The 24,660-nt window shown below is 40.6% G+C and overlaps 1 protein-coding gene across 2 annotated transcripts in view; it reads left to right on the top strand.

The window, feature by feature from the left end:
* rabgap1l (RAB GTPase activating protein 1-like) overlaps window positions 1-24,660 on the top strand; it is a 109,559-nt gene that overhangs the window by 64,342 nt on the left and 20,557 nt on the right. The window contains exons 14-19 of one of the 2 annotated variants that reach the window (XM_075485689.1): window positions 49-162; window positions 8,929-9,003; window positions 11,178-11,303; window positions 13,191-13,334; window positions 17,808-17,849; window positions 23,907-24,035. In XM_075485689.1, the coding sequence (XP_075341804.1) occupies window positions 49-162; window positions 8,929-9,003; window positions 11,178-11,303; window positions 13,191-13,334; window positions 17,808-17,849; window positions 23,907-24,035 (630 nt within the window). Of the gene's footprint in view, window positions 1-48; window positions 163-8,928; window positions 9,004-11,177; window positions 11,304-13,190; window positions 13,335-17,807; window positions 17,850-22,630; window positions 22,768-23,906; window positions 24,036-24,660 lie in introns of those variants that run through there. The other variant, XM_075485690.1, reaches the window with a different exon arrangement.

Genomic DNA, 24,660 nt, shown 5'->3' with positions numbered 1-24,660 from the left:
CACTTGTTTTGTCACATCCGTAAAGAATGTTTTTTCTGTGTGTCATAGGACTCGGCCCAGGAAAGTGTCATCACTCGCGATATCCACCGCACTTTCCCAGCGCATGACTACTTCAAGGACTCGGATGGAGATGGACAGGATTCACTGTACAAGATTTGCAAGGTGAGCCCAAGGCATGACATTTACATTGTATTTGGAAAACGACCCACGATAATGAGACAACATTTAACCTTCTCTGTGTTCTGTAAAGCACCTTTTTGAAGGGACATTTATTTATTTTTTTAGGAACTGAATTGGTTGTCAGTAACTTTAAGGTTTAAAATCAGCACATATTGGATGATACCTCACTTTCTTCCTAGCTTCATGGGAAAGAAAACAAGTCTCTTACCTTGCTGTTTTAAATGTTTCCTTGTGAGCAAATAATTAGTCATATGAAATGCTAATTTTCAAATCTGACAAATCTTACTTATCCTTATGAAAACAGTCTCTTATTTTAAAATATTTTTTTGTCCGGCGAGGGTCTGCAGGAATTTGCATGGTGAAATATTTAGGCTCTAAATGTATGATTAACAGTACACTCCTTTACTGAGACTTTCAGATTAACCCCTCCTACACATTCCCCTCTGGACATGCATTCCAGTCAATGAACATCATTGATCTTTTCTCCTGTATTCTAAGTGGAATTATGTGCTGGGCATTATAAAGGTGGCAGATTTCTTCAGATTTTCACCAAATATAGATTTTAGATATCAAATATGGTCATGTATTTGCATAATCCTTCTTTTGTTTTGCACATCAATTAACTGGAAAGTTTTTTTCCACAGATTAGGGGAACAAAATATTCTGTGTGTCACAATAATTTCACGTCAGTGTCTTAGATATTTTAGCTCAACATCACGGGTTTCAAATCCTGGAGGACTTTTACAGGTGCCACATTTTGTTGCCAGATTACTGGACGAGAACTGTTCAAAATGCAAACAGTCGGGATGCTTCTTCATTTCAACTGTGGCGAGTATGAATCAACAGTGGTCCGAGGAGGGATGAACCAGTCTGATCTAAAGTGGCTCCAAGTTGCATTTTTACTGGACTTAAATTGTCGGCAGCTCTTCATCTGGGTGCCAGATAATGCACAGTTCCTGACCACTTGGTTTGTGCTATGCAGACAAAATGCAGAAGATGAAGGTTCATCAGTGTGTGTGTGTGTGTATATATATATATATATATATATATATATATATGTTTACTGCAACATTATAATTTCCCCTTGGGATAAATCAAGTATTTTTTTCTTTTAATTTTTAAGAAAAGGAATAAACCCTGAAGCATTGTGCTCTCCCCATTAAAATAAATGCAGAAACTAGGAGCTGTAAGGAGAGTACCCACTGTACTCACATCCTGAGTAAGTTATCTGTGAAGACACTGAACATTTTATTGAGACAAAAGCTTAGGTCAGCTTGATTGAAATGTGGCAAAGTCAATCTTAATCTCGCCACTGTCCTTCTCATCTAACTCAAGTGAAGTCATTTTCACACATGAATGATGGATAGGAGAATGTGCTGACAATTTGAGCCATCACACAAACAAATCACAGTGGGAGGCTTCTTGCTGGAGATGCGCTGTCCCGGCTGGAAATGTGAGGGAGGGGGTGCACAGGAACGGTTGTCTAGAGTGCGCAGGAGGAAGCGCTCGATGCAGATATTACACTGTGGAAATCGTTCTTTTTTTCTCGTTGAGAATAGCAGAATGAGGCTCCTTATTGTGTTGAAATGAGTACTGCATCTATCTGTCCTGCCAGACATTCATGAGATGGAACGTCACAAAAAGAACCCAAGAGTCAAAAGTCCAAAAAGTGATTTACTTCCAATTGAAAAACGAATATAAGTCTACACTGTAGACTGAAAGTTATGACTTTTCCATGAATGGATATCTTTTCTGGATACTTTTATTAGTCATTTAGTCTCACCATTATAAATCAGAACTTGTGTAGTAAACAGAATAAATGGAAGTATGTCGATTTTAAATTAATTTTCATAAACTGTATTTTTTTTGTAACCTGTCAGATTATTGTTTATTATGGTTTCACTTTTTCAACCATTTTTTTTTTTTTTTTTTTGAAATGTTTATTTTTCGTTTGAAAATAAATCCATGACCAGAAAAAAGAACGAGATCAAATTAGTTTACAAGTTTACATTAAACATAAATGGGGATAAACCGGGGGCTGAAATCAAAATTAGATTTAGACTGATGAACTAGAACTTTTGCTCTTTGTTTTTTTCCTAGCTCTGCAAAAGTAGAATATGTTGGTTAGCGCTCTGGGAGAACCTGTCAGGAAGGTTTAGCATCCAGTCTGGACCCAAGTAGGTCAGTGGCGAGCCAGCCTTCATTTGTATGCAAATCCATGTAGATTTTCAGCTGATAAGGTTGGTTGGATCTTGAGGCTTTACAGGCATGGAGGACCCAGGACAAAGTTTATATTCATCTTCATATCTTACTCAGTAATAAGCCTGAAGTCCTTATTTTTTTAACCTTTATTTTCTGGGGAAGGTCACCTGAGCTTCATGCTCCTTGTCAGTGATAATCTGTTTTATTCCGTGAATGTTCTACGCAATCGCACTTCAGATTAAGATACAAAAGCCTCAAACATCTGTGCACGGTCACCTGGAATGCACCCAGGAAGTCTTGAGCAACTTTAACTGCCTCAGTCAACAACACACTGACAACTGAAAACCTGTAACTCTCAGATAAGCAGAGCTGGGCGTTAAGGGAGTATCGTCTGTGTTTCCATGGAAACAAACAAAACAAAAGGGATGAGGAAGAAGGCAAACATGACAACACATCAACACACCTCATCAGCCTGGCTAATGTTGCGTGTCCCAGTAATCACTTAGTGTTTGCTTTCACACATTTTTATAGTCTTGATGCGAGTTCCAGCTGATATCCTGGTTACCACCATTTTGATCAGTTGCATAAAAACACACCGCGAGCACCTGCTTCCTTAACTGAACCTGCTTTTGATCTTTTTCCAATAAAATGACTGAATTAATCGACTAATGTCCTATAGAGAAGGCGGATGGGGGAATCGATCTTGTGCAGCTAACAACTAACGGATTACAAAAAATTATTCTAAGTGGAAAGTCTTAGAGTCATCAGTGGAAAAAAAAATAAAATAAAGAAGAATACCTTTAAAAAGGAAGATGATCAACTTCCGTTAGCACCATCGCCTCACAGCAAGAAGGTTCCAGGTTCAACTCCCGGCTGGGGAGTTTGCATGTTCTCCCCGTCTATGCGTGGGTTCTCTCCGGGTACTCCGGCTTCCTCCCACTGTCCAAAAACATGCATGTTAGGTTAATTGGTGTCTCTGAAATTGTCCTGAGGAGTGAGTGTGAGCGTATGTGTGGTTGTTTGTCTCGTTTGTCTCTGTGTGGCCCTGTGATGGACTGGCGACCTGTCCAGGGTGTACCCCGCCTCTCGCCCAATGACCGCTGGGATAGGCCCCAGCTCCCCGTTGCATTGTGACCCGACCGACAGATTCAGCGGGTATAGAAAATGGGTGGATGGATGATCAACTTCCCATTTCTGTATGACAGCATGTGTCGTTATGTGAGCTAATATTTAGGACGAGGTTTCACCTTTCTGCTCAGGTGTGCTGCACTCACTACAGACTTCAGTTGCTGAGCTAAACTACATGACGGGGTGATGACAGCACCTCATCACTAGGTATAACAACTTGCTGGATGAGGTCACCAGCCAGGGGGGAGGGGCTGTTGAGTCTTTGAGACCAAAACATCTTTGATGTAAATGGCAGTGGTAGCTGGCTTTCTTTTAGCCTTGGTGTGCATCTGCTTTTGACAATGAAACTCTGACATACAGTATAAGCTACAAGTCATGGACCCCACAGACATCTCTGCTGCTTGCTAGCACGGTGGATTTTGGGAGAGTTCTTTGCACACTGCACATCAAACTGCAGCATTAAAGCAGCATAACACAGGGATAGATGCAAATGTCCAAATACAGCTATCTCAAGACCCGGAACGGTGGGAATAAGGAGGAAAAGGCAGGTGGAAGTTGTTACTGGAAGATGCGGCCTCAATCTGCATGTTTGTGGCTCAGGTGTGGCAGTCATTGAGTGTCATCCTTGAGGGTACATTATCACCTGGCAGCACACTTTGCATGCACAGGGGCCTTGAAAAGCTTGTGACTCTAAGTGACAAGTGAATAAAGAATAGATTTCTTTTAGAAAATGTGCAAAAGTTTATGCAGTTTTAGTGCCGCACTTTTTAAACTTTTGCATTTTGTCTCTATAAAGCAGAAGTTTAAGTATATGATTTCCATATTTGCCAATAACTTTGAAATGATAGTTGTTTTTCATTTTACTTTTTGCTACACAGTGCTCCGGGAGTATGGAGTGCCGGACTCCTTGATATGGGCTGTTCGGTCTCTGTATGACCGGTGTCAGAGTTTGGTCCGCATTGCCGGCAGTAAGTCGGACATGTTTCCTGTGAGGGTTGGACTCCGTCAGGGCTGCCCTTTGTCACCGATTTTGTTCATAATTTTTATGGACAGAATTTCTAGGCGCAGCCAGGGCGTTGAGGGGGTCCGTTTTGGCAACCTCAGAATCAGGTCTCTGCTTTTTGCGGACGATTTGGTTCTGTTGGCGTCGTCAGACCGTGACCTTCAGCTCTCACTGGAGCGGTTCGCAGCCGAGTGTGAAGCGGCTGGGATGACCATCAGCACCTCCAAGTCTGAGACCATGGTCTTCGGCCGGAAAAGGGTGGAATGCTCTCTCCGGGTCGGGAATGAGATCCTTCCCCAAGTGGAGGAGTTCAAGTATCTCGGGGTCTTGTTCACGAGTGGGGGACGAATGGAGCAGGAGATTGATAGGCGGATCGGTGCGGCGTCTGCAGTGATGCGGGCTCTGCACCGGCCCGTCGTGGTGAAGAAGGAGCTGAGCCAGAAGGCGAAGCTCTCGATTTACCGGTCAATCTATGTTCCTACCCTCACCTATGGTCACGGGCTGTGGGTAGTGACCGAAAGAACGAGATCGCGAATACAAGCGGCCGAAATGAGTTTCCTCCGCAGGGTGTCTGGGCTCTCCCTTAGAGATAGGGTGAGAAGCTCGGTCACCCGGGAGGGGCTCGGAGTAGAACCGCTGCTCCTCCGCATCGAGAGGAGTCAGATGAGGTGGCTCGGGCATCTGGTTAGGATGCCTCCTGCATGGCTTCCTGGTGAGGTGTTCCGAGCCCGTCCCACTGGGAGGAGGCCCCGGGGAAGACCCAGGACACGTTGGAGAGACTATGTCTCTTGGCTGGCCTGGGAACGCCTCGGGGTCCCCCTTGAAGAGCTGGAGGAAGTGGCCGGGGACAGGGACGTCTGGGTTTCTCTGCTCAAGCTGCTGCCCCCGCGACCCGATCCCCGGAGCAGCGGAAGATAATGGATGGATGGATGGATGGATGGATGGGCTTACTTTCTTTATCTTTTTAAAGAACCATGTGAAATGTTTAGCCATAGTTAAGTGTTCAGGTCACTGACACTTACATAATGTAAGCTGTAGAGGCCAAAGTTGATGATGCCACACTTCTGTGGCACTTCTTTCACCTGTTTTTCTTATTTTTTCCAAAGACGATTAATCACTTTTTTTGTGTGGTTATTGTCAAAATGAGATATATTGGCATAAACCTTTCTTAAATAAAATTTGAAGCACTTGTTTTGGTCACATTTATGTTGTCTAAAACTTTCCAGAGTGAGAGAGAAACTAGGCATATCCTGTAATAATCCACCCCTCTGAGCCTATTATCTGTCCAGGCGAACAAATTTAGATTTCACCCACCAGGACCTCCCCCATCCATCTGTCAGCATCCACTTTTCCCAGCCGAGTTGGGGATGTGTGAATGCCACACTCCATCAAGCATGTCAGCTTGTAAATTACACCACAGACAGCACCACAAGAGTTCTCCATTACCTCCACATCAAACACCAAATTAGCTGAACACATCAGCAGTGAAGCTCTGAACGTCCACACTCATTTTTCAGACATGAAAAAAGGGTAGACAATCTTTTAACCCACTGCTGTTACCATCAATTTGCCTGTAATCAAGTGTGCATCCTTCAAAATATCTGAGGACGATAATGAGCTATTACCAGCTATAACCAGATTCTTTCTGATGGTTTTGCACATCGACCGCACAAAAGACTAGTATTAGGTACCGTAGAATGAGGCTTGGGGTACGCTGTGTGGTGCCCCATTTACCTCTGATTGCTCCAATGGAAGCAAATGTTGGAAGACTTTTATGCTGTTTGGTGTATTTCTTCCAGTTTGTCTCCCTTGCAAGGCTGTAGGCAGATGAGAGCAGAGGGTGCATAATGTGATCTTCATCTTCACGCATAACAGAAAAAATATGTCTGTGGAATGGTTTTGGACGCTGTATTTTGTGTGTGGATAGTTGTTTGCACTGTAAAAAGGCAAGTCTGTTGGCTCACTAGCATATTTAATGGAGTCTGTCAACTTTAGACAGTGGCTTTCAAGAATGGTCATCTGAAGTTTATCCTCCTGAATTAATCCCCCATACCTGAAAGGCCAAACTAGCCAGATCTCTAATGTTGGACAGCCTGCTTCTCCTCTTACACACCTATTTGTCATTTTGTATTTGAAAAACATTTTGATTTGTTGCACCCCCCCAAATGCTCTTACTCCAGCGCTGCTTGTTGAAGAGTTATAAATACTTCCTATTTCCCATCCATTGTATAAGATGGAGCATAAGCCAAACCAAGTGGTGCACAAGTTAAGGCTTTACTATTTTGAAGAATTGTATCATAGCACAACTGTTCTCTAAACACTTGCAGCGCCCTCGTCAAACTGCTCTTAATAACTTTGTGAATGTAAGGACAGGCCCCAGCGTCCCCTAAAGACAGCAGTGTATGAAAAGATGAAGCATTGTTTTTCTAGATTTACATACCCTTAAGTGCTCTACAAGTGGTAAGAAAGTCTGTTTGCAGAAGTAACTGTAGAAACTTTTGCGTTATGTTTTCAGATCCAGGGGCATAGCTCTGTATTCAGAGAAAAAGGGACTTGTAGAAAGTGTCAGTGTGAGAGGTCGGAGAGATGCTGACAAGGATCAAACCAAAGAAAGTGGCAGTCAGTTCAGAGAAGCTCCTCTGGGAAAACATGGAGAAAACTTAAGTACTGGAGAGAAACTTGCTCCTAGGAAATGCCCTTTGTTCATGCTGACAGCATTTGCATTACAATGAGAAGACTGTAAACTTCTTACTTTAAACTGGGAGATCAACATGCCACTAAGGTTTTAAGATCAAATCATGTAGATATGACATCTTGCTGACTCTAATGTATTAACTAATAGTAGAAGAGGCAATTCTTGAGCATTAGGGCACAAGAAATATTTTAGTGTAGTTCAGATTTTTACAACCAAAACATTGGCTATTACTGTAAAGTAACTACAGTTGCACTGATGATGTTTTATGTGGCACTTGTTGCAGTAGTTAACATTACTGACTGTGAAACCAGTGCCGCACTGACCCTACCTTCAATAGTGTGAGGCACTGATTCCCTGAGGGGAGTTGATCGTTGTGCTGGGATAGCTGCATTACTTTGTTATTGAACTGTGCGGTTCAATAACAAAGTAATGCAGCTATATAAGTGTGGATGTCTGTAAGACTAGAAGAGGAAAAGAGGATTTCAGAAAGATACAAAACATTGGTTTGTTAGGCTGGTTGTAAGAACCGCCCGTCTATAATCTTAAATACTGGAAATACTAGACTTGGAAAAAAAGAAACTTTGAAACTACATTATTTCAACAAAAATAATTCACCCGTAACTTGGTTTCATTACATACATTCATCTTGTTTCAGCTAGATGGAGCCTGTTTAGATTAGTCCTAAATACCTGGGTACTGGGTACACATTCATATGGTATATTTTGATATACCTCAATTATGATGTCTCTTTACCAGATTTCTGCAGCATGCTCCACATCTCTGCTTAAAGCTGCAGTCTGCAAGATTTGTTGTTGTCATATGTAAAGTCCTACTTTTTGGCATTTTAAGAGTTTACATGATCTATCAGAACGCTTGAAGTTGAAAACGGTGACCTCCGTAGTCGCAAAATGCAAGAAATGCTTATTTTTTAACCGAAAAATAAAAAGTTATTCAACTTCCTGTCCCGCCCCTTCAAAACACATGAGAACTCGTGCACGTCTACGTGCACGCCAGATGCGCCTACACGACTCCTCATTCATCAACTCACCTGTCATTTGCGATCATAAGACACAGTAAGTAGACTAGCCCGAAATGAAGTTCAATAGTCCAGATAAATAAGCGTGGGGACGAGCCTACCTTGTATCGCGCGTGCACAATCGGTGATTGACAGGCAGCAGAGCCCAGCTCGTAAACCTGATTGGTTACCTTTTACCGGTCCGGTTTGCAATTTTGTAAACAAACCTGCTGGCTTTGGAGGGACCTAGCGGGACATATAGGGGACCTAGAGAACTCATTTTTTTTTGTATTGGGGTATTTAATGTACTACTTTCAGAATCCCCGGACAGTTCCAGGCATTATGCTTGAAAAAGAGTTGCAGACTGCAGCTTTAAGGTTGGAGGCTCAAGGCTTCAACTGGCTGCTCCTGTTGTGAAACGCCCACGTTTTCTTTTCACTAAACTCTCATTGACTGAATCTTACCTTTGTCAAGTGAAAAGAATCCATTGAATAAAACTGAAAATTTGGATCTCTAGTTGTACTTCACTTATTTATGGGTTTCGGTCTATCAAGAGAAGACTGAAATGTTTGAAACATTTTCAGTAATTATTGATACGTTGTCTACAACATCTTCACTGTCAGTGACCTCTGGTTTGTTTCCGATAGAGCAATCAAATTAAAGATGTTTGTCTTTTCTCTGTCTCTTTCTTTCTCTCTCTTGCAGGCCTACTCTGTCTATGATGAGGAAATTGGTTATTGTCAGGGTCAGTCGTTTCTTGCCGCTGTTCTCCTTCTACATGTAAGTAAACTATCAATCGCTCATCCATAAGCGAAACCTATCTTTTCTGGTTAATGTATATTCCTCTCAAATATGAGGTCATTTGATATGATATTAGAAAGCATGGCTTCCTATTCTCATACAGCTATTAGATTTATTTCAAATTCACTCAGAAGCTGGATTTCCATTCATATATGCTGTGATTTGTAACCAAATTTTTTTAGGAAAACCTGCTGAATTTCATCTGCTGCTGTGATGCGATTTTTATTTAAATTTTTTTTAGGGTTAGTGCCTTCTGCTGCTTTTCTCTATGAACAAATCCACCAAACTGAACTGCAGAGGAAGATGAAATGATGTAATCATATGATGTAATTCAAGGAACATCCATCAAGGCTAACAAAAAATGAATAAATTATTATGTTAGAAAGCCTAGCAGCAGAGAGCACAGTACACAACAGAAATTCATAATGACTGATATTCCACCTATGCCCTGTATGCATATGTATGCATACACAAGACATGATTTCTGTGCTTCATTATTATTTGTTAACCCCATTACCATTGCGGTATTTACTACAAATAAAAAATGCATATAAATGCAAATACTAGAATAATACTAGCTTTTTACCCTTCTTTTTAAAAGTTTTCTGTAGCAGATTGAAATTCACTTCAGTTTTCCTACAAACTAGACAATAGTTGGAGTTGGAGTTATCAAGGTTTCAGCACTTTTGTAAAGAAAACAAATAAGCATTGTGCTCCTTTGTGCATCTACCGGGATCAAGTCTGTTAGCTTGTACAATGTCTGATAAAGCAGAAGGAATATCAATAACAATATCACAGTCTGAGTAGAACTTAAAGAAATGGATAAAAAGAACAGAAAGTTGCTGACTGCTCAAATAAAAGCAGTTTATAACAAATCTGAAAAATATATATGAAGGTAGTGAAAGTATTTCCTGTTTGTTGTGTGTGGCGCTGTAGGTCTGAAAAAAAAAAACTAACAAAAATTTTATATGAGGCAGTTAACAAAAGACAGATGGAGGAAAAATGGAATAGATGAAACATGAAGGCGGGAGTCCCAAATGGACGAGAGACTGTGGTGGAAGTTTGGTTGAAGTCCAAATACCAAGGGCAGCAGAGGTTAAAGAGGAGTGAGACAGTGGGGAAGAGGAGAGGTCAGGAGGAGCTGGGGTGAGTTAGTAGAGTTATGGAGAAGAGATATGAATTTAATCATGGGCAAGAGGAAGGAGTGCATAGGAGGGGGGTGAGAGGAGGACATTATGTGGAAGGAGGAGGCTGTAAACGGGAGGAGGAGATATAAACGGGACAGCAGCAGTAAAAGAAGTAGAGGTTATACAGGGGGAAGAGAAGACGGGCGGATTATGGAGGAAGAAGAAGGAGGGAGAGGTTATAGAGAAGATGTCAGGAATATTAATAAGCGTTCAGGTTTACCTGCAGGAACCCATTCAGACCCAAACATACACTGTCACTCTGATTAAATATCTTCTCCCTGTCTGCAGTCGTGTGTGTGTTATAGGGGAAATGAACCCAATTTTACTCACAAACACAGAATTCAGCTTTCTCTCGTACCCCTTATCTTCATCCATCTGAACAACGCTCACACTGAAACACACAGGTGTAGGTAAATGCACACAGAGAGGCATAAATATTTCTTTAACATGAAAACACCTGAAGGTTTGTCCTGTTTGCCCCTTGTGTCCCCTCACGCCTTCACCTTCATTTTTTTCTGCCTTAACCGCTTATTTGGAAGCAGACAAATGATGTCAGAAATAAACTGTCTCAATTGTCTTCCGTCTTAGTTAACCGATAGAAATGTGGACATTTGTCACAACCTTGTAAAAATAAAGTCTGACCCAGGTGTGGGACCATTATAGTGCCTTACTTGAGGTTTTGTATGACCACCAAATCCCAACAAAAGCTTCTGGTTTCCTGAATAGTAATGGAAGCACATTTTTGGACGTTTAGTTGTTAAGTTTTCACAGGTGCAAATGGAGGGAAAACTTTTAAAGAACAGACGTAATATGGCTACTATTACAATGAAATTGACTCATTTGGATTACAGCCAACTGAATCGATCTGGATTGAATCGGGACGTATCTTTAAAGTAGCTTGAGATAACTTTTTGAATTGGTGCTATATGTAAATAATCTGAATTTCAGTTGTCCATGTGTTTGCAGATGCCGGAGGAGCAGGCCTTCTGTGTGTTGGTGAAAATCATGTATGAATATGGCCTCAGGGCCCTCTACAAGAATAACTTTGAAGATCTTCACTGCAAGTTTTACCAGCTGGAGAGGCTGATGCAGGTTAGTGATGCAGCAGATCATCATTTTTGGAAAGAAGATTGAATGCGTCTCAATTTAATTCAAAGTAACGTAATGCTAATGTCACAACACTGACTACAAAGATGGACTACGGAGTCATACGGGTCTCGTTACCGTGGCATCTGTCAAGGAGAAGGAAATATTTGGCAGAAAGTGAAAAGTCAGCTCCTGACATTGATGCATTGTAACCAGGAACTAAAGGGATGAGCGTAAGGACCTGAGAGGCACTGTGAATAACTTGTGAATAAGAGGACGGGGTCAGAGCATCACCTAAATGTGCCAAAGGTGCTCCAAGAATAGGTCACCTGGTGGACTGGTCTCAATGTCACGGGCAGCTATTGTTCACTGGTTTGTGTGGGAAGCAAGAACCAGCACAAATTGCTAAAAAACCTTTAATATTGAATAGAAACTTTATTCAAACTGTTAGACTGCACAGTGCATCACAGTTAGCTGCATACGGAGTCACACAGTCCCTGTCTGCTGTCCAATGAGGGCCCACAGTGGGCACCTGAGCATCTGTGCTGGTATAGAATGTTGTATTCTGATGCTCAGGACAATGTTCTGCTGAAAAACTTTTGGCCCTGATATTTTTATTGGCATTACTTTGACATGTATCCTGGCTGTTTTTGTATTTTAATCTACACAATTTTAGGCAGTTGGTTTTTGTTCAGTAGCTGATATATGTATGTGGTTTTCTCCTTTCTTTAGTGGCTCACATTTTTCTCCAAAGTATGAAAATTTGACCCGTAGAGGCTCATGTCCTTCAAAGCCACAGAGTTGTGAGTCACCTAACATTTGTAAATACCTCCAGAAATAGCTGAACAGTAATAAAATAAGATTTTAGCTACAGGTTCCTTCATTTCTTGTTGCACATCTGTATTCATTCAACAGATGCTTTAAAGACCTTTGGCTGAAGCCGAAGAAAAGATTAATCATTCTCACTAATGATGTTGCCTTTGGGGGGCAATTCTGTTCCAGCGACAAATTGAAATTGTTATCCAGTAATGTTTAAATACCATGAAATTCGCTTCATATATCTAGCAGTCCTTGTTATAGAGACAAGACTCAACCATTAGTTTCAACAAGATTTGGATTTTCCAACATTTTTCTTTCCTGATATTGGATCACCCCAGAGCTGTTTCATGTAATTACTATTTGAACAAAGGTTTGTACCTTGAATCTATTCACTAAAAAGAAAGGCTTCATAAACTGTATTCATACTTGCTTTGAAAGAAAAATTATCTTCTTATTTTTACCTGCGGTTTCATCATCTTTGGGCTCTTGAATGTTTGCTGTTGTCTTGTTGACTCGTTTAGTTTGAGGTCTGAAAGCTTTCTGTGTTTTTAGTCTGTTCATTGGGTGTGTAAAGTTGCATCTTTTTCCAATCCACAAGGTATGGTTGAGTTAGCCCCTCAAAGTCATCCTGGCCCTGCTGGCAGTCATCTGTTAACAGGGGGATCTACTTAGTTAGCACTGACTAAATTTAGTGTAAACATATTAGCATTGACTGCTAATTAGGTTTCATTTGACATGTGGCTGTTAGAGTGGTTCTCTATTTGGCCAATTGAACAGCTTATTGAGTGCTAATGTGTGGTCAATAGCACACATGGACACTTTGGTAACTGAAAGCAACACCAATCCATCCTCGAAAAAATTACGGGGAAAAGAAAGAATGAATTTAATGCAAAAATGTAGCATCTTTAACTATATATCTCTATTGAAATTTCACTATGTGTTTTTTTATTAGTATAAGTACTCCTGTAGGTATTAGCATTTGTCCTCGGTTTTCTGTTAAAGAGGTTTTTTCCCAATGAAATGGCATGATTTAATTAAGATCCAAACCTCTTGTTGCTTCTCCTGCTCAAACAGGAACAACTTCCAGACCTGTGGGGCCACTTCCAGGAGCTGAACCTGGAGGCACACATGTATGCCTCCCAGTGGTTCCTCACCCTGTTCACAGCCAAGTTCCCCCTCTGCATGGTTTTCCACATCACCGACCTGCTGCTCTGTGAGGTAAAGACAGTACACTGTATCATAGTGATGGAACCGTGACGGGAATGTTGTAGACATATAGAGTCCAATAATGGGAAACATGACAGTAGAAGAAAGGAGAAAGTAGAGAAGGTTATGAGGAGGGAAGAGAGTAGTGGCAGACATCAGTGTTTCTTATAAGGGAAGATGGCAGCCATTTAAGAGATAGAAAGACAAGACGGAGATGTATGGAGGTAGAATAGTGTTTCAGCTGAAGCTCTGACCAACTACAAGTAAAGAGTATTTCGGAAAAACCACCAGCACTTATGCATCTGCATTCAGCTCAGGCTTCCAGGGGTTGATGCTATCAATGCTTTGATATCATTAGGACCACTAAACTGATCTAGAGTGTTTTTTTTTTTTTTTATCTTCAAAACGAGATCTATGTGACTCTGAAACCATGCTCTTAACTTAAATAAGTCTGGACATCTGTCTTTCCCTAAAATAACAGAGATCCCGATTTTATTATTAATTTGGCTTATTTTCATGTATTTTTTAGAATACTGTGCTTTTTACATAGTAAAGTACAGGAAACCACCTCGAACACAGCCAGGCTCCTGGAGGGTTGCCGTTTGCCTCGAACGGCTGTGGATGAGAGAGCGAAGAGATGAGCACTGAGCAGGCTGGTGGGAGAAATGTTCACAGAATAGAAATATGCAGCTGTGGAGCCAGAAAGGTGCAGAGAGTTAAACGCACAAACTTCAAAAGAGACATGAAGCAAAGTTAAGGTCATGCAGTAATGTCATGTACATGCAAGAGGAGAGTTACAAGTAAATTATGGAAGAGCATACGCTGATAAACTCTTGTGTATCTATTTTAAAACGGGTTACTCTACAGTCTTGAAAAATATGAAAAAGTAATGAATTAGTCATTGTTTTGCTGGATAGATCCAACAAATGGAAGGCTCTCCCTATGTTGAGGTGTCTTTAGACAATGCAGTGGACCCCAAGTTGCTCCCAGTAGCAGTAGCTTTCATGGCGAGTACCCTGCATTGCATCTTTATATGAATGAGTGAATGAGGCACACATTACTGGACTTTATGAACCTAGCTGAGGTTAAAAGATGGTGTGCAGACTATTTACCCTACATTAGCAACATGTAAGACAGAAATTCGCTGAATCATACACTGCTTCGTCTTCTTTACTCCAAATGGAACCATATTTTTACGATATGATCAACGTGTTGTTGTACAGTAGACTAGAATGCAGTGGAGGCAGCCTGCTCCACCTCTGTGTGGGAGAGAAGTGGGTCAGAATGAGCTTCACGTCATCAAAAGCTTTAGTTGTTTTTTTTTTGTGGATGCCATAAATATTGTGAATTAACAGATGCCTTGAAAATGTATATTCAAATTTTGCTTTCCTATTTGTAAAAGAGACAAAAAGTATGGGGGAACCAAAATATGAGATTGTATAGGTAGCAGGAGAATACAGTAGGTAGCACTGGTTAGTTTGCTTCGTCTTTGGGCAGAAATATTGGTGTTTTTCCTTGTTTTTCACTGATTCAGGATTAAAACTTGAATAAAATGCTTTATATTGATTTGGTGATAATTGATTTGTATGATCTAAATTATTCAGAATGCTAAATATTTGCCAAATATTTGTACAGGAATACCTCAAAAAGTCAACGAAAAAATATAGTCTTGAAAAATCTGGAATTTAAAATGGTAAATGGGTCAGCGTTTATGTCTATTTGAATTGCTCCATCACACATTTTTGCGTGGTCTACGTAGTGTGCAGAATTACTGTACCGCTCAAGAAAAGCAATATTGTGTCATTGATTGACACTGAGGGAGGCGTGGCTCAGGAGGCAGACGTAACCGCCAAACAGACCCGGCGAAATACAACATGTAACGTGGATGAACGAGGAACATCTCTCTGAGGCTCTAGTCTGAAGATGGAGTGAGCAGCTGTGTCAGCACTGAGAAAGGTTTAATTTGGCGAATATTCTTAAAGTTCTAAGGGGTCAGGAAGAGAGCGCTGAGAAACAGCACATCTGCCATGACCAGATGAACAGACCTAATCCACAGCAGCAGCTTAAATTCTGTCAGAAGGATCTATGTAGCCATTTTAAGAGCGGTATCCCTCAGATACATTCCATTGTCCTGGTGACTAAGCAAAATAACGTGATCCACTTACAGTCACAGCCCAGGAACCTAATATTTGTCACTATTGCTTGCTAAAACCAAGTCTGTATTTATAGCTTTACTGATTGACATCTAATAGATTATTAGTATTTCAATTAACTGTCCTCAAAAAGTTTTCTAACATAAACCACCAAAGTCAAATGCTCTGCACTTCCTCCCCCCACCTTTTCTGTCTCCCTCCATCTCTTCCACTCCTCCCTCTTTCTGTCCTCCTGCTGGCCTGAGGCAGAACAATTAAAAGTTTCCCTTTCTCACCCAATGAGCCGCATGATGAGGACTTGCTTGTAAAACCACAAGTTTCGTACTCTGCATCCTTCTTTTCGACATTCGTTTTCTGACTTCCCCGCCTCATCTCCCCACACTCATTTTTTTGTTTTCTTTCAGCATCCTCTTTTTCTGCCAATTCTTCAACAACCCTTTAGCTGTCTTTCATTTTCTTACCAACCATTTCATCCCACTTTGCCTTTATTTTCAAATTGTTTTATATAGGCCAACCTCTCATTGCTGATTCTCTTCACCAGCTTATTTTGGTTGCACTTTTTACTCAAACTATCCTTTCTTCTTTCCAGTTTTTCCCTTATCTCTCCTTTTTGTCCCTTTCTTCCCATTTATTTAATCTCTCTCTTGACTTAAATTACTGTTTCACACTTTTATTTATTTATTTTAATGCCGAATAGACTGGTCATAAGGAAGCTCCAGGCTGTTTGAATGAATGTCACATCTGTGCATCAAGTTATTTTCATGTGATGACCAGTATTCATACAGTTTATTTGGACAAAGCACACCACACTTTGCAGTTTAATTATGATCACAATTTGCCCCATTACCTTCCCAGTTTGCACTCTCTGTATACTGTATCCTCTCCTCTCAGAATGCTTATCTTTCATCTCCCCGTGAATCTGTCTTGTGAGGATACACAGTCACTCTAAGGTGATATTTCCTTTTGTCATACACACCTTTGATCATGCCTCAGCATGGTAGCACCATCTTCAGGCCTACAAAGAAAGGTGTGTGGAGGCAGAGCTCCCCCTCTTTTCATTTTCTCCAGTTATTTTTGGAGCTGCCCAGATATTTTTAGCTCTGTGTTGCCATGTGAACCGGTTGTCCCGGAGACCAAGGAGAGGGATGTTCCCATGCATGGCAAGCATCAGTTTTACATTTTCTGTCTTTCTTTTTGTGTCAAAACAACAAGCCTTGCAATAATAGAGAGGGAAGTAAAAGCATGTAGTCACAGTTTTCATGGACATGTACGTCAGTCTATAAAAAGAAAACAACCCAACTCCATCATATGCCCCACTTTAAGAGTGTAAATGGTAATGTTTGACTTGCATAGCAGCATAAGTCCTAAATAAAACCAAGGAAAGGTTCACTTGGTTGTGTTTCTTTTTCATCACCTTTGAATCTGCTCTGCTCCGTGAAAGGTGTCTTAAGCTCTGCGCTCTGTCAGGATTTCATTGTTCTGTAGCTTCAGCACATTTGCATTTATTTATAATAATGATTCTAAGACTTAAATGATTGACTGTAATGGTGATGAAGCCAAAAGGAAAAGCTGTATGAACGAGTGAGATGTTCTGTATAAAACTGAGCTTTAAGATGTCTTAAAAGGTCTAAAAATGCTATTAAGATATTTGTGGAAATGCCCCTGTTATTTATATGGAAATAACAGTTTTTCAACTGCAGTACTTCAGTGATGTTTTCTAAAGTGCATTTTATAGTTCAGCTGTCTTTTTTTCTCTCTACTTTCTTCCCACAAACGTCGACTTTTCTGAAACGTAGTGGAAATTCTTGATGGCCTTTATTTCACTGTTGATATTTTAGTTATTGTTTCTCAAACAAGGTTTTGTTAAATGTTGTAATGACAAATCATTTTTGACACATCCATGAGGACAAGGTTAAAAGTTGCTTGTGATTTTGCTGTTTGTTTTATTAAATATGAAGAACTAAAAGATCCTGTTGACACTAGTATTAAGACCCTTTCAAACTCTTGTAACTGAGCTATTGTTCATCCTAATTTTGTCTGAGATGCTGCAGAAAAGCGTGGTACACCTCTCTTTGATCTTAATTCAATAAGAGTTCAGATATTTGAATAATAGTTTTTAAAAGGTTAGCTGAATTGGTAAAGACTTTGAAGGGAGTTTGGTGTTATCCACTAAGAACAGGAGAAATGCAGACCTATAAATGTCTGGAAAAAGTTAGCAGTACCTTTGTTTTCGTAAAGAAATGACTGATCAAATTAAATGGTTCTAACCTTTTTAAAACCTGCAGATGTGTTTTGTTGTTTCTAGACTCACGTATAATTCTGTCTCTTCCAGGGACTGAACATCATCTTCAACGTAGCCCTGGCCCTGCTCAAGGTTAGTGCTAAATCAAGTCATTAAATTCACTGTAACTGCCTTTATTTTACTATCCAAACAATTACTATCTTCTTAATTTTACATCTTTTTTTTAGTTTTTAGTTGTAGACTTTGTTTGTGTGACTGTTATAAATTTTTCATAAAGAAATAATCTCAGAAACAAAAAAAAGAGAGAATTTTTTCACATAACTATGGATAACAATTGTGCTTGAGGTGTTTTGAGTCCTCAGCCTAGTGTTGATGTTACCTTAAAAGAGTGTTTTGTACATTTGTCTCCCCCCAGTGTTTAAATCAGAAACTGCACCTTGAAGGGAGAAATGATCTGTTTTTGTTGGACAAATTTAGAAAATGTCATTTTAAGCCACTTTCTGACCAGAATACTACATCTGTAGTGTTTTTAACTTAAAGGGTACTCTTTAATTCATATTTTACTTAAAATTTTAGTGTACTGTTTTTAGCAGAACTTAATTTAATTTAGATAGTTTGTTCCTGTCAGCTAAAGTTGATGACTTTTAAACTCATGTCCCACAGTGTATGTAAAATAAACCAATCACCATCATGACCAGGCTAACTGACCTGGCATCATTTGTAGTGGTTTTGGTTAGACATAAATAAAACTAGTTGTTCATCAAGAAAAAGAACTGCATTGAAAAACAAAGAATTCTCCATGTTTGTAAAAGTGCTTTCAAAAGGGCTGCAAGATGGAGTTGTGGGAAGACACAAGTTAAGAGGACACCGGAAGATTTCAGTGGTTTCCGTTTTCTATTTGTTCAGAGCATTGTGAAAGTATCGTTAATGGAAATCACATGTCCCAACAACACTTTGCCCAGACTGGCCACAATCCCTCTTCTCTACATGAGCGAGCCAGAAACATATTGATCTGAAAACCTACCAAGAGCCTCAGTGAGCTTTAAAGGAAAAGAAATCTAAGCAAAATAGTTATTTTTTAACTGTATTTTTTTCTGTATTTTAACTTTATTCTTTACAAATTTGAAATAGGTTAAGCAATGTGGTGTAGCGTTATTTGTGATCATATCTGTTTGTGTTTTACATGACTATGGTCTGGTGGTTCCATGGAGACATTAATTTGACGGGACAGCCATTATTATCATGTGACTACATGATAAGCTTCCTTGTTTTATCATGTCATACACGTCTTAGTACTGAAACAAACACTTCAGTTAACATCTCTTCTTTTTTATTTCTTTGTATTATTCTAGTATAAGTTTCAGTTTCTGAATAAGTTAAAGTCATAAACACACTTGCTGAGATATTTCAAGAATAAGTTTGACTTTTTTTATTCAGTCATTGTAGTAACGAGGTTAAACTGAAGAGAATCTATGATGAAGTCAACCAGCATGAAGCTCAGTGGTTTTTCACTTTTTAACTTTTTCTGCCATCCAAAAAAAAAATAAATCTGGGTACTAAAAGGTATCTAAAGGGTATCTTTACTAAAAGTAAATTAAATGTTGTCAATATACAAAGTGAATTTATAGAACTTTTGGGATGCTTTCTAAAATGTATCAACAACTTAAACCTGTAATCTGTTAATTGCTTGAACCTTTGTATAACAGACACAAGTACAAAGGATTTTCTGTGTCTGCCGTGTCCAACTTGATGGAAAACATAAACAAAATCTACACGTGTAATACCGTTACACATCGAAGATTCTGCAATCAGCAGATTTATTGAGGTGACAGGTTGAAGGTTTCAGGTTATAAAAGGAGCATCTACCTTAATCTTTCCATGCACAGATGGGTTGTGGTACAGCAATTTTTGCCAGACTCCATCAGAGAACTATCAATAAGTTAAATTTACATATTTGTATATAGGGAAATCTCAGTGCAAAAGATACAATATGGAAACCCCCACCATGGGATATAGTGTGTGTTCCACTATGGGAAAAACACCTTTAAGCCCCCAGATGGCTCTGCATGGGAGACCACCATGATCAGTAAAGCCAAATGGACTCATGAATACTTTGAAAAACAGTTTTCACAAAGCCATATATCAGCTGTGTGCAGAAATGCTGCAGGATTCTCTGGTGATCTCACAGAAACGCAGTCTTTGTTTTTTTTAATTGCTCAAGATGAGCAGAAAGATGATGGACACACGTGAATGTATGGAGGTGCATCGATGCCTGTGCTATGGGTGACTTGCATATGTGTCAAAGCATCATTGATGCAGAGGCGCATATTGAAATTTTTGAAGAGATGCAGCAGACTTTGTGTGTTTGTTGCTGACGTTTAATTCTAGATTTCTTTGTGTTCTCTAAATACGATAAAATAGGTAATTGAAACTGAAAACAGTTCAATTTGTACGTGTGTGTGTGTGTGTGTGTGTGTGTGTGTGTTAAGTAAAGGTTAAAACCAGTCAAAAAATGATACATTAAAGTTTTTGTTGCATTTTGGAAAAGAAAATCTACTTTTCTGGAAATCGTGTTTGACGTGACATCAGGATTGTATCTTTCAAATATTACGTTTTCCTGAGATGTTTTGCACAGAGATGTTTTCAGATATGGTTGAAAAATATCTCTAAACTGAGGAAATTGGTTAGATTAATATAAAGAGTCTGTCACTATTTCTATTTTTTTTTATGGAAAATGGTCACACAATGTACAGATTCCTTGACAAAATAAGTAAATTAATAGAAAAAGGAAAAAAAAAGTGCAAATCATAATTCCATTGTTGCCATAATCATACAGTATATATATTTTGGAGAGGGAAATATTTTGAGGATGCAATGGTCGGAAATGGGAACAAATGAGGATGTGAGGAGGAGGAGTGCGGAGGGGGCTTCCACTGCCTGCTTTCTATTGGCCAGGCATGACGGCATTCTCCCCCGAGGCTCCCCCCTCCCTCCTTCATCCATCCTGCACTCCTCTCCACTCTCATCACCCCTCCCTCCATCTGCGCTCGCCTCCCTCCCTCTCTGCTGAGCAGTCGCCATGCACATCACAACAGGAACACAAGGTGTAACGTTAGCAATCTGAACCAGAAGGAGCAAAGCTCTGTTTTTTTCCTCTTCATCTTTACCTTCCATGGATGCAGACTTGGAGCGTTTTTCCCTCAGTTCCTCATTGCCTCTCCTTTTTACCTTTTCCGTTTCTGCCTCTCCCTCATCTTTGTTGGCTGGATATTTATTTCTCCAACACGCTACTTCTGTCCACCACCCAGACCTCTGCAATGGAGCCGCCCCTACCGGCTGTTAGCCATTAGCTTTTAGCATCACAAAGAGCAAGAGAGACGACGAGAAGTGGCTGATGGGAAACACTGTCATTTCTTTGCTTTGCCTCACCCCACCTTATGTGTGGAGCCAACATTCCTGACAGTGCAACAACATGCACTCATCCAAACACTTGTCTATGTAGTTTGTTTCGCTGAGTGACAGGAGTGACTTCCCATGAGAAAGAGAGTGAAAGATCTTCTTCAAACTGCTCCGGACTGGATGCCTGGCTGCCTCTGCTAATAGATATCCGCAGGGAAAAAAGACGCTGAAGTTCACGCTGGAGCTGCGACTGGAAAGTACTTTTACTGCTTCATGTTGTTTGGATCTGCACAGAGTTCATGCCAAAGGATTACCAGTCAACGGGAACGCACACTCAGAGAGACTGTTGCGACACCCTTTTTCTTATTAGCTACTTTTGCTCCTTTTTTTTAATCCACGCATCAGTGATCTGCGTGTGACTCAACGAGTTCAGCATCCTCTCAGCCATAACCACGGAGCATCATCTCCTGCAGGCACAGAAGTAGCATATTCCCACAGTTATCAAACCTCTGCTATGCTGCCAGGACTGCCTGCCCATGTTTTTGAGGGCAGGTAAAAAAAAAAAAAAGAGCTGTTTTTTTTATCTTCCCCCAACTGTTTTACATTTCAAAGAAAGCTAAAATCTTAGTTTATGTTAAGGCCCCCCTCTTATTTGGAAAGGGGGCACAGAGTGTATCAACTGCTTTGATGTCTCATCTCACTGACTGAGCCCTGAGCTGCTGTTCAGACTGAGGGGAATTTTCTCAACATCTTTGAAGACTGATAACGAAGGAAAAATAAAAGGGAGAAAAAGGTGCAGTGCTTATCAGTCGCTGCAGTTTGCTGGAGCAGCAGCCCACGTGTCATTCAGCTTTGTTGCTAGGCAACAGCATACTGGATTGGAATTGGTTGGAGGAGTTTGCCAAAGGAAGATGAGAGTGGGTACTGTGACTGGATTTCAGAGTGAGTCTGGCAGGTAGCTGCTCTCAGCATTATGCAGAGAGGCAAGTCAATGCAAGATTTTCTGACTGTGATTCTGTCGCACCAGAGGGCCGTTTCTGGGCTCTGACAGTGGTACAAGCTGAGTGGCCTCCACCAAAATGTGGTCCACTTGTTGAAATTCTGTGGTGCCCAAAAGATCAGATCAGAATCAATCCCAATGTTACATATATGGGATGCCGAGGCTGTGTCTGCTCTTGTGTGATTTCTATGAGCTTCCTGAACATCTGTTGTGACAGATCAGTCGACCACTTACCTCTCCTGGACATTGACCACAAAACAGCTTGCTCAAGTTGACTCCACAATCCTCCACGGTGTCTGCTCTAGGCACACCCTTCCTCAAGCTCCCCTCCAGCAACTGAGAAACCCACTGTGACATTCACACGACACGCTGGAGTCATCTGCCACCCTGGCCCCAGAGCGGGACGGCCCCTCTCCCTCGCCCTGCCCCACCCCACCTCCATCTCCTCCACAATCGTGTCCACCCTCTCCTCCCCCTATACCGGCCCTAAGCCCACATCTGCCCCTTCCAGCAGCACGCAGGGCGGTGGAGGATGGAGAGGGACAGGTGGAAGAGGGTACCCACAGCAGTCAAGCCTCAGCAGACTCTTTCTGCAGGGCAATGGATCTTCTTGGGATGGGACACCGGCTCTTCGTCCCCAGGCTGCTGGCGGTGAGGCAAGGGGGACGGGGATATATATGCTGAGTGAAACAAACAGGCACCAGCATGCAGTGGGGGTCAAGTGTAATAGAATGCTAGTTTGACTTGTGTTGATATTGGGAAGAGATATTGGTGAGGACAGATGACATGAAACGGCACCTCTCAGAATAACGGTCTCTGTTTTTAAATTGCATGTGATGTAAGGAAGGGTTTGTGTTTAACTGTGTCTCTGTGCATTGAATCTGAAGGTGGGAAATTCTGCCGCCATCAGGTTTGTTCATGTGTAACAGAAGCCAATTTTGCATAAATAATACAATGGTAAAACTCCTTTAGCGTATGAACCTCTCCGGCCCCCCTCCGTTTTCTTTTCATGTTGTTCACAATAGTAGTTGCTCTCTAAATGAAAATGGAAAATAAGAGGAAACATCACATGATCTGGTGATGTCATACTTTGACCTTAAAATAACAGACCCTGATAATTGATCAAACGCTCTCTGAGCACATAGATTGTCATGTCTGTGCATCTTTTCACCACAAGATGGCGGTATTTGTGTTGTTGAATGTTTACTGACTTGTTTACCATCCACTCTTCAAAAAGGTATCCATCTCCATATTCGGTTTGAGTTCATATAAAAGTAAAAATAAATTGAACTACTTTGAAAACTCTCCAGTGATCGTGAGAGATATAATTATGCAAGTGACATTAGTTTGAAGAACAATATAGGGAGGTTTTTTTTCTCATATGTGAATGCGAACAGAACAAGTGAGCAACACGTCGAAAGGAGATCTGCCCTGTGAGGTCCCTTTTAAGTTATTGGCATCCAGTTACATATAATGGAAGATAATGGCTGTTCTGGATGAGGAGGTAGAGCCAATGTAATTATTGAAAACTGAAGTTACCTAATTATATCTATTCCTTTTGTCTAATGAATGTAATGGAAAAGTGAAATGTTTAACTTTGAAAAATGCTGCGTTATCAAGGAATTTACATCAATAGATTCTCATTAAAAAGTCAACATTATAACATGTTAACTGACAACTTGGAAGAACAATCTGTTGGAGTTTATGAGCCTCATGTCTGGCTCTTAATGAATATCTTTTTTCTATCTCCACAACCAACCCTCCTTCCGCCTCTTCATGTCTCCCTCCAGACATCCAAAGAGGACCTCTTACAGGCTGACTTTGAGGGGGCTCTGAAGTTCTTCAGAGTTCAGCTCCCTAAACGATACAGAGCTGCAGAGAATGCACGAAGGCTTATGGAGCAGGCCTGCAACATCAAGGTAGGAGAGGAGCTCCACATACAAACGCATGTATTCAGTTAAATCTTAATGCTGTACTGATTGTTTGCTCTCCCAAAACTGTATTTACAACATGCACACACACGCAGGTCATTAAAGGAGATTATTCAGTGAGTCCAAGCAACACAGAATGGAATTTACTTCCTGGCATCTCCCACTGAGACACCAGTACATGTAACCAAAGGAGTCAGAAGTCCATTACAGTTGTTGCTGTTGTTGGGACTCAATCAGTGATATTCTGGTTGTCGTATGAAGTAACTTTTTTTTTGCACTGACTGCTGAACAGCTAATCGAGAAGCTTTACTTTTCATCTACTTGGTCGATAATTTCTGAGAGATTGGTTGTGTTTGAATTCCAGCACACTTTATAGTGATATCCAAAAAGGTCGTACTTTACCTTAGAGTTGATCCCTCTGGCATTGTGATGCTGAATATTCTCTTACTTTGAGAATTTAAAACCTCCGTCAGACTTGACATTTTGAAGGAAATAGGCCAACTGAGATGTGCCTTGAATTGATCTCTGTTTTGTTTCAGAGGTCTGACTGAGAGGGCAGCAAAAGAGAGGAACTGACTGCACTGTTTGACATACTGCATAGCTGAGTTATGTC

The sequence above is a fragment of the Odontesthes bonariensis genome, chromosome 15, assembly GCF_027942865.1.
Source record: "Odontesthes bonariensis isolate fOdoBon6 chromosome 15, fOdoBon6.hap1, whole genome shotgun sequence".
NCBI classification, from domain to species: Eukaryota; Metazoa; Chordata; class Actinopteri; order Atheriniformes; family Atherinopsidae; genus Odontesthes; species Odontesthes bonariensis.
This window is presented reverse-complemented; position numbering and strand designations above follow the sequence as displayed.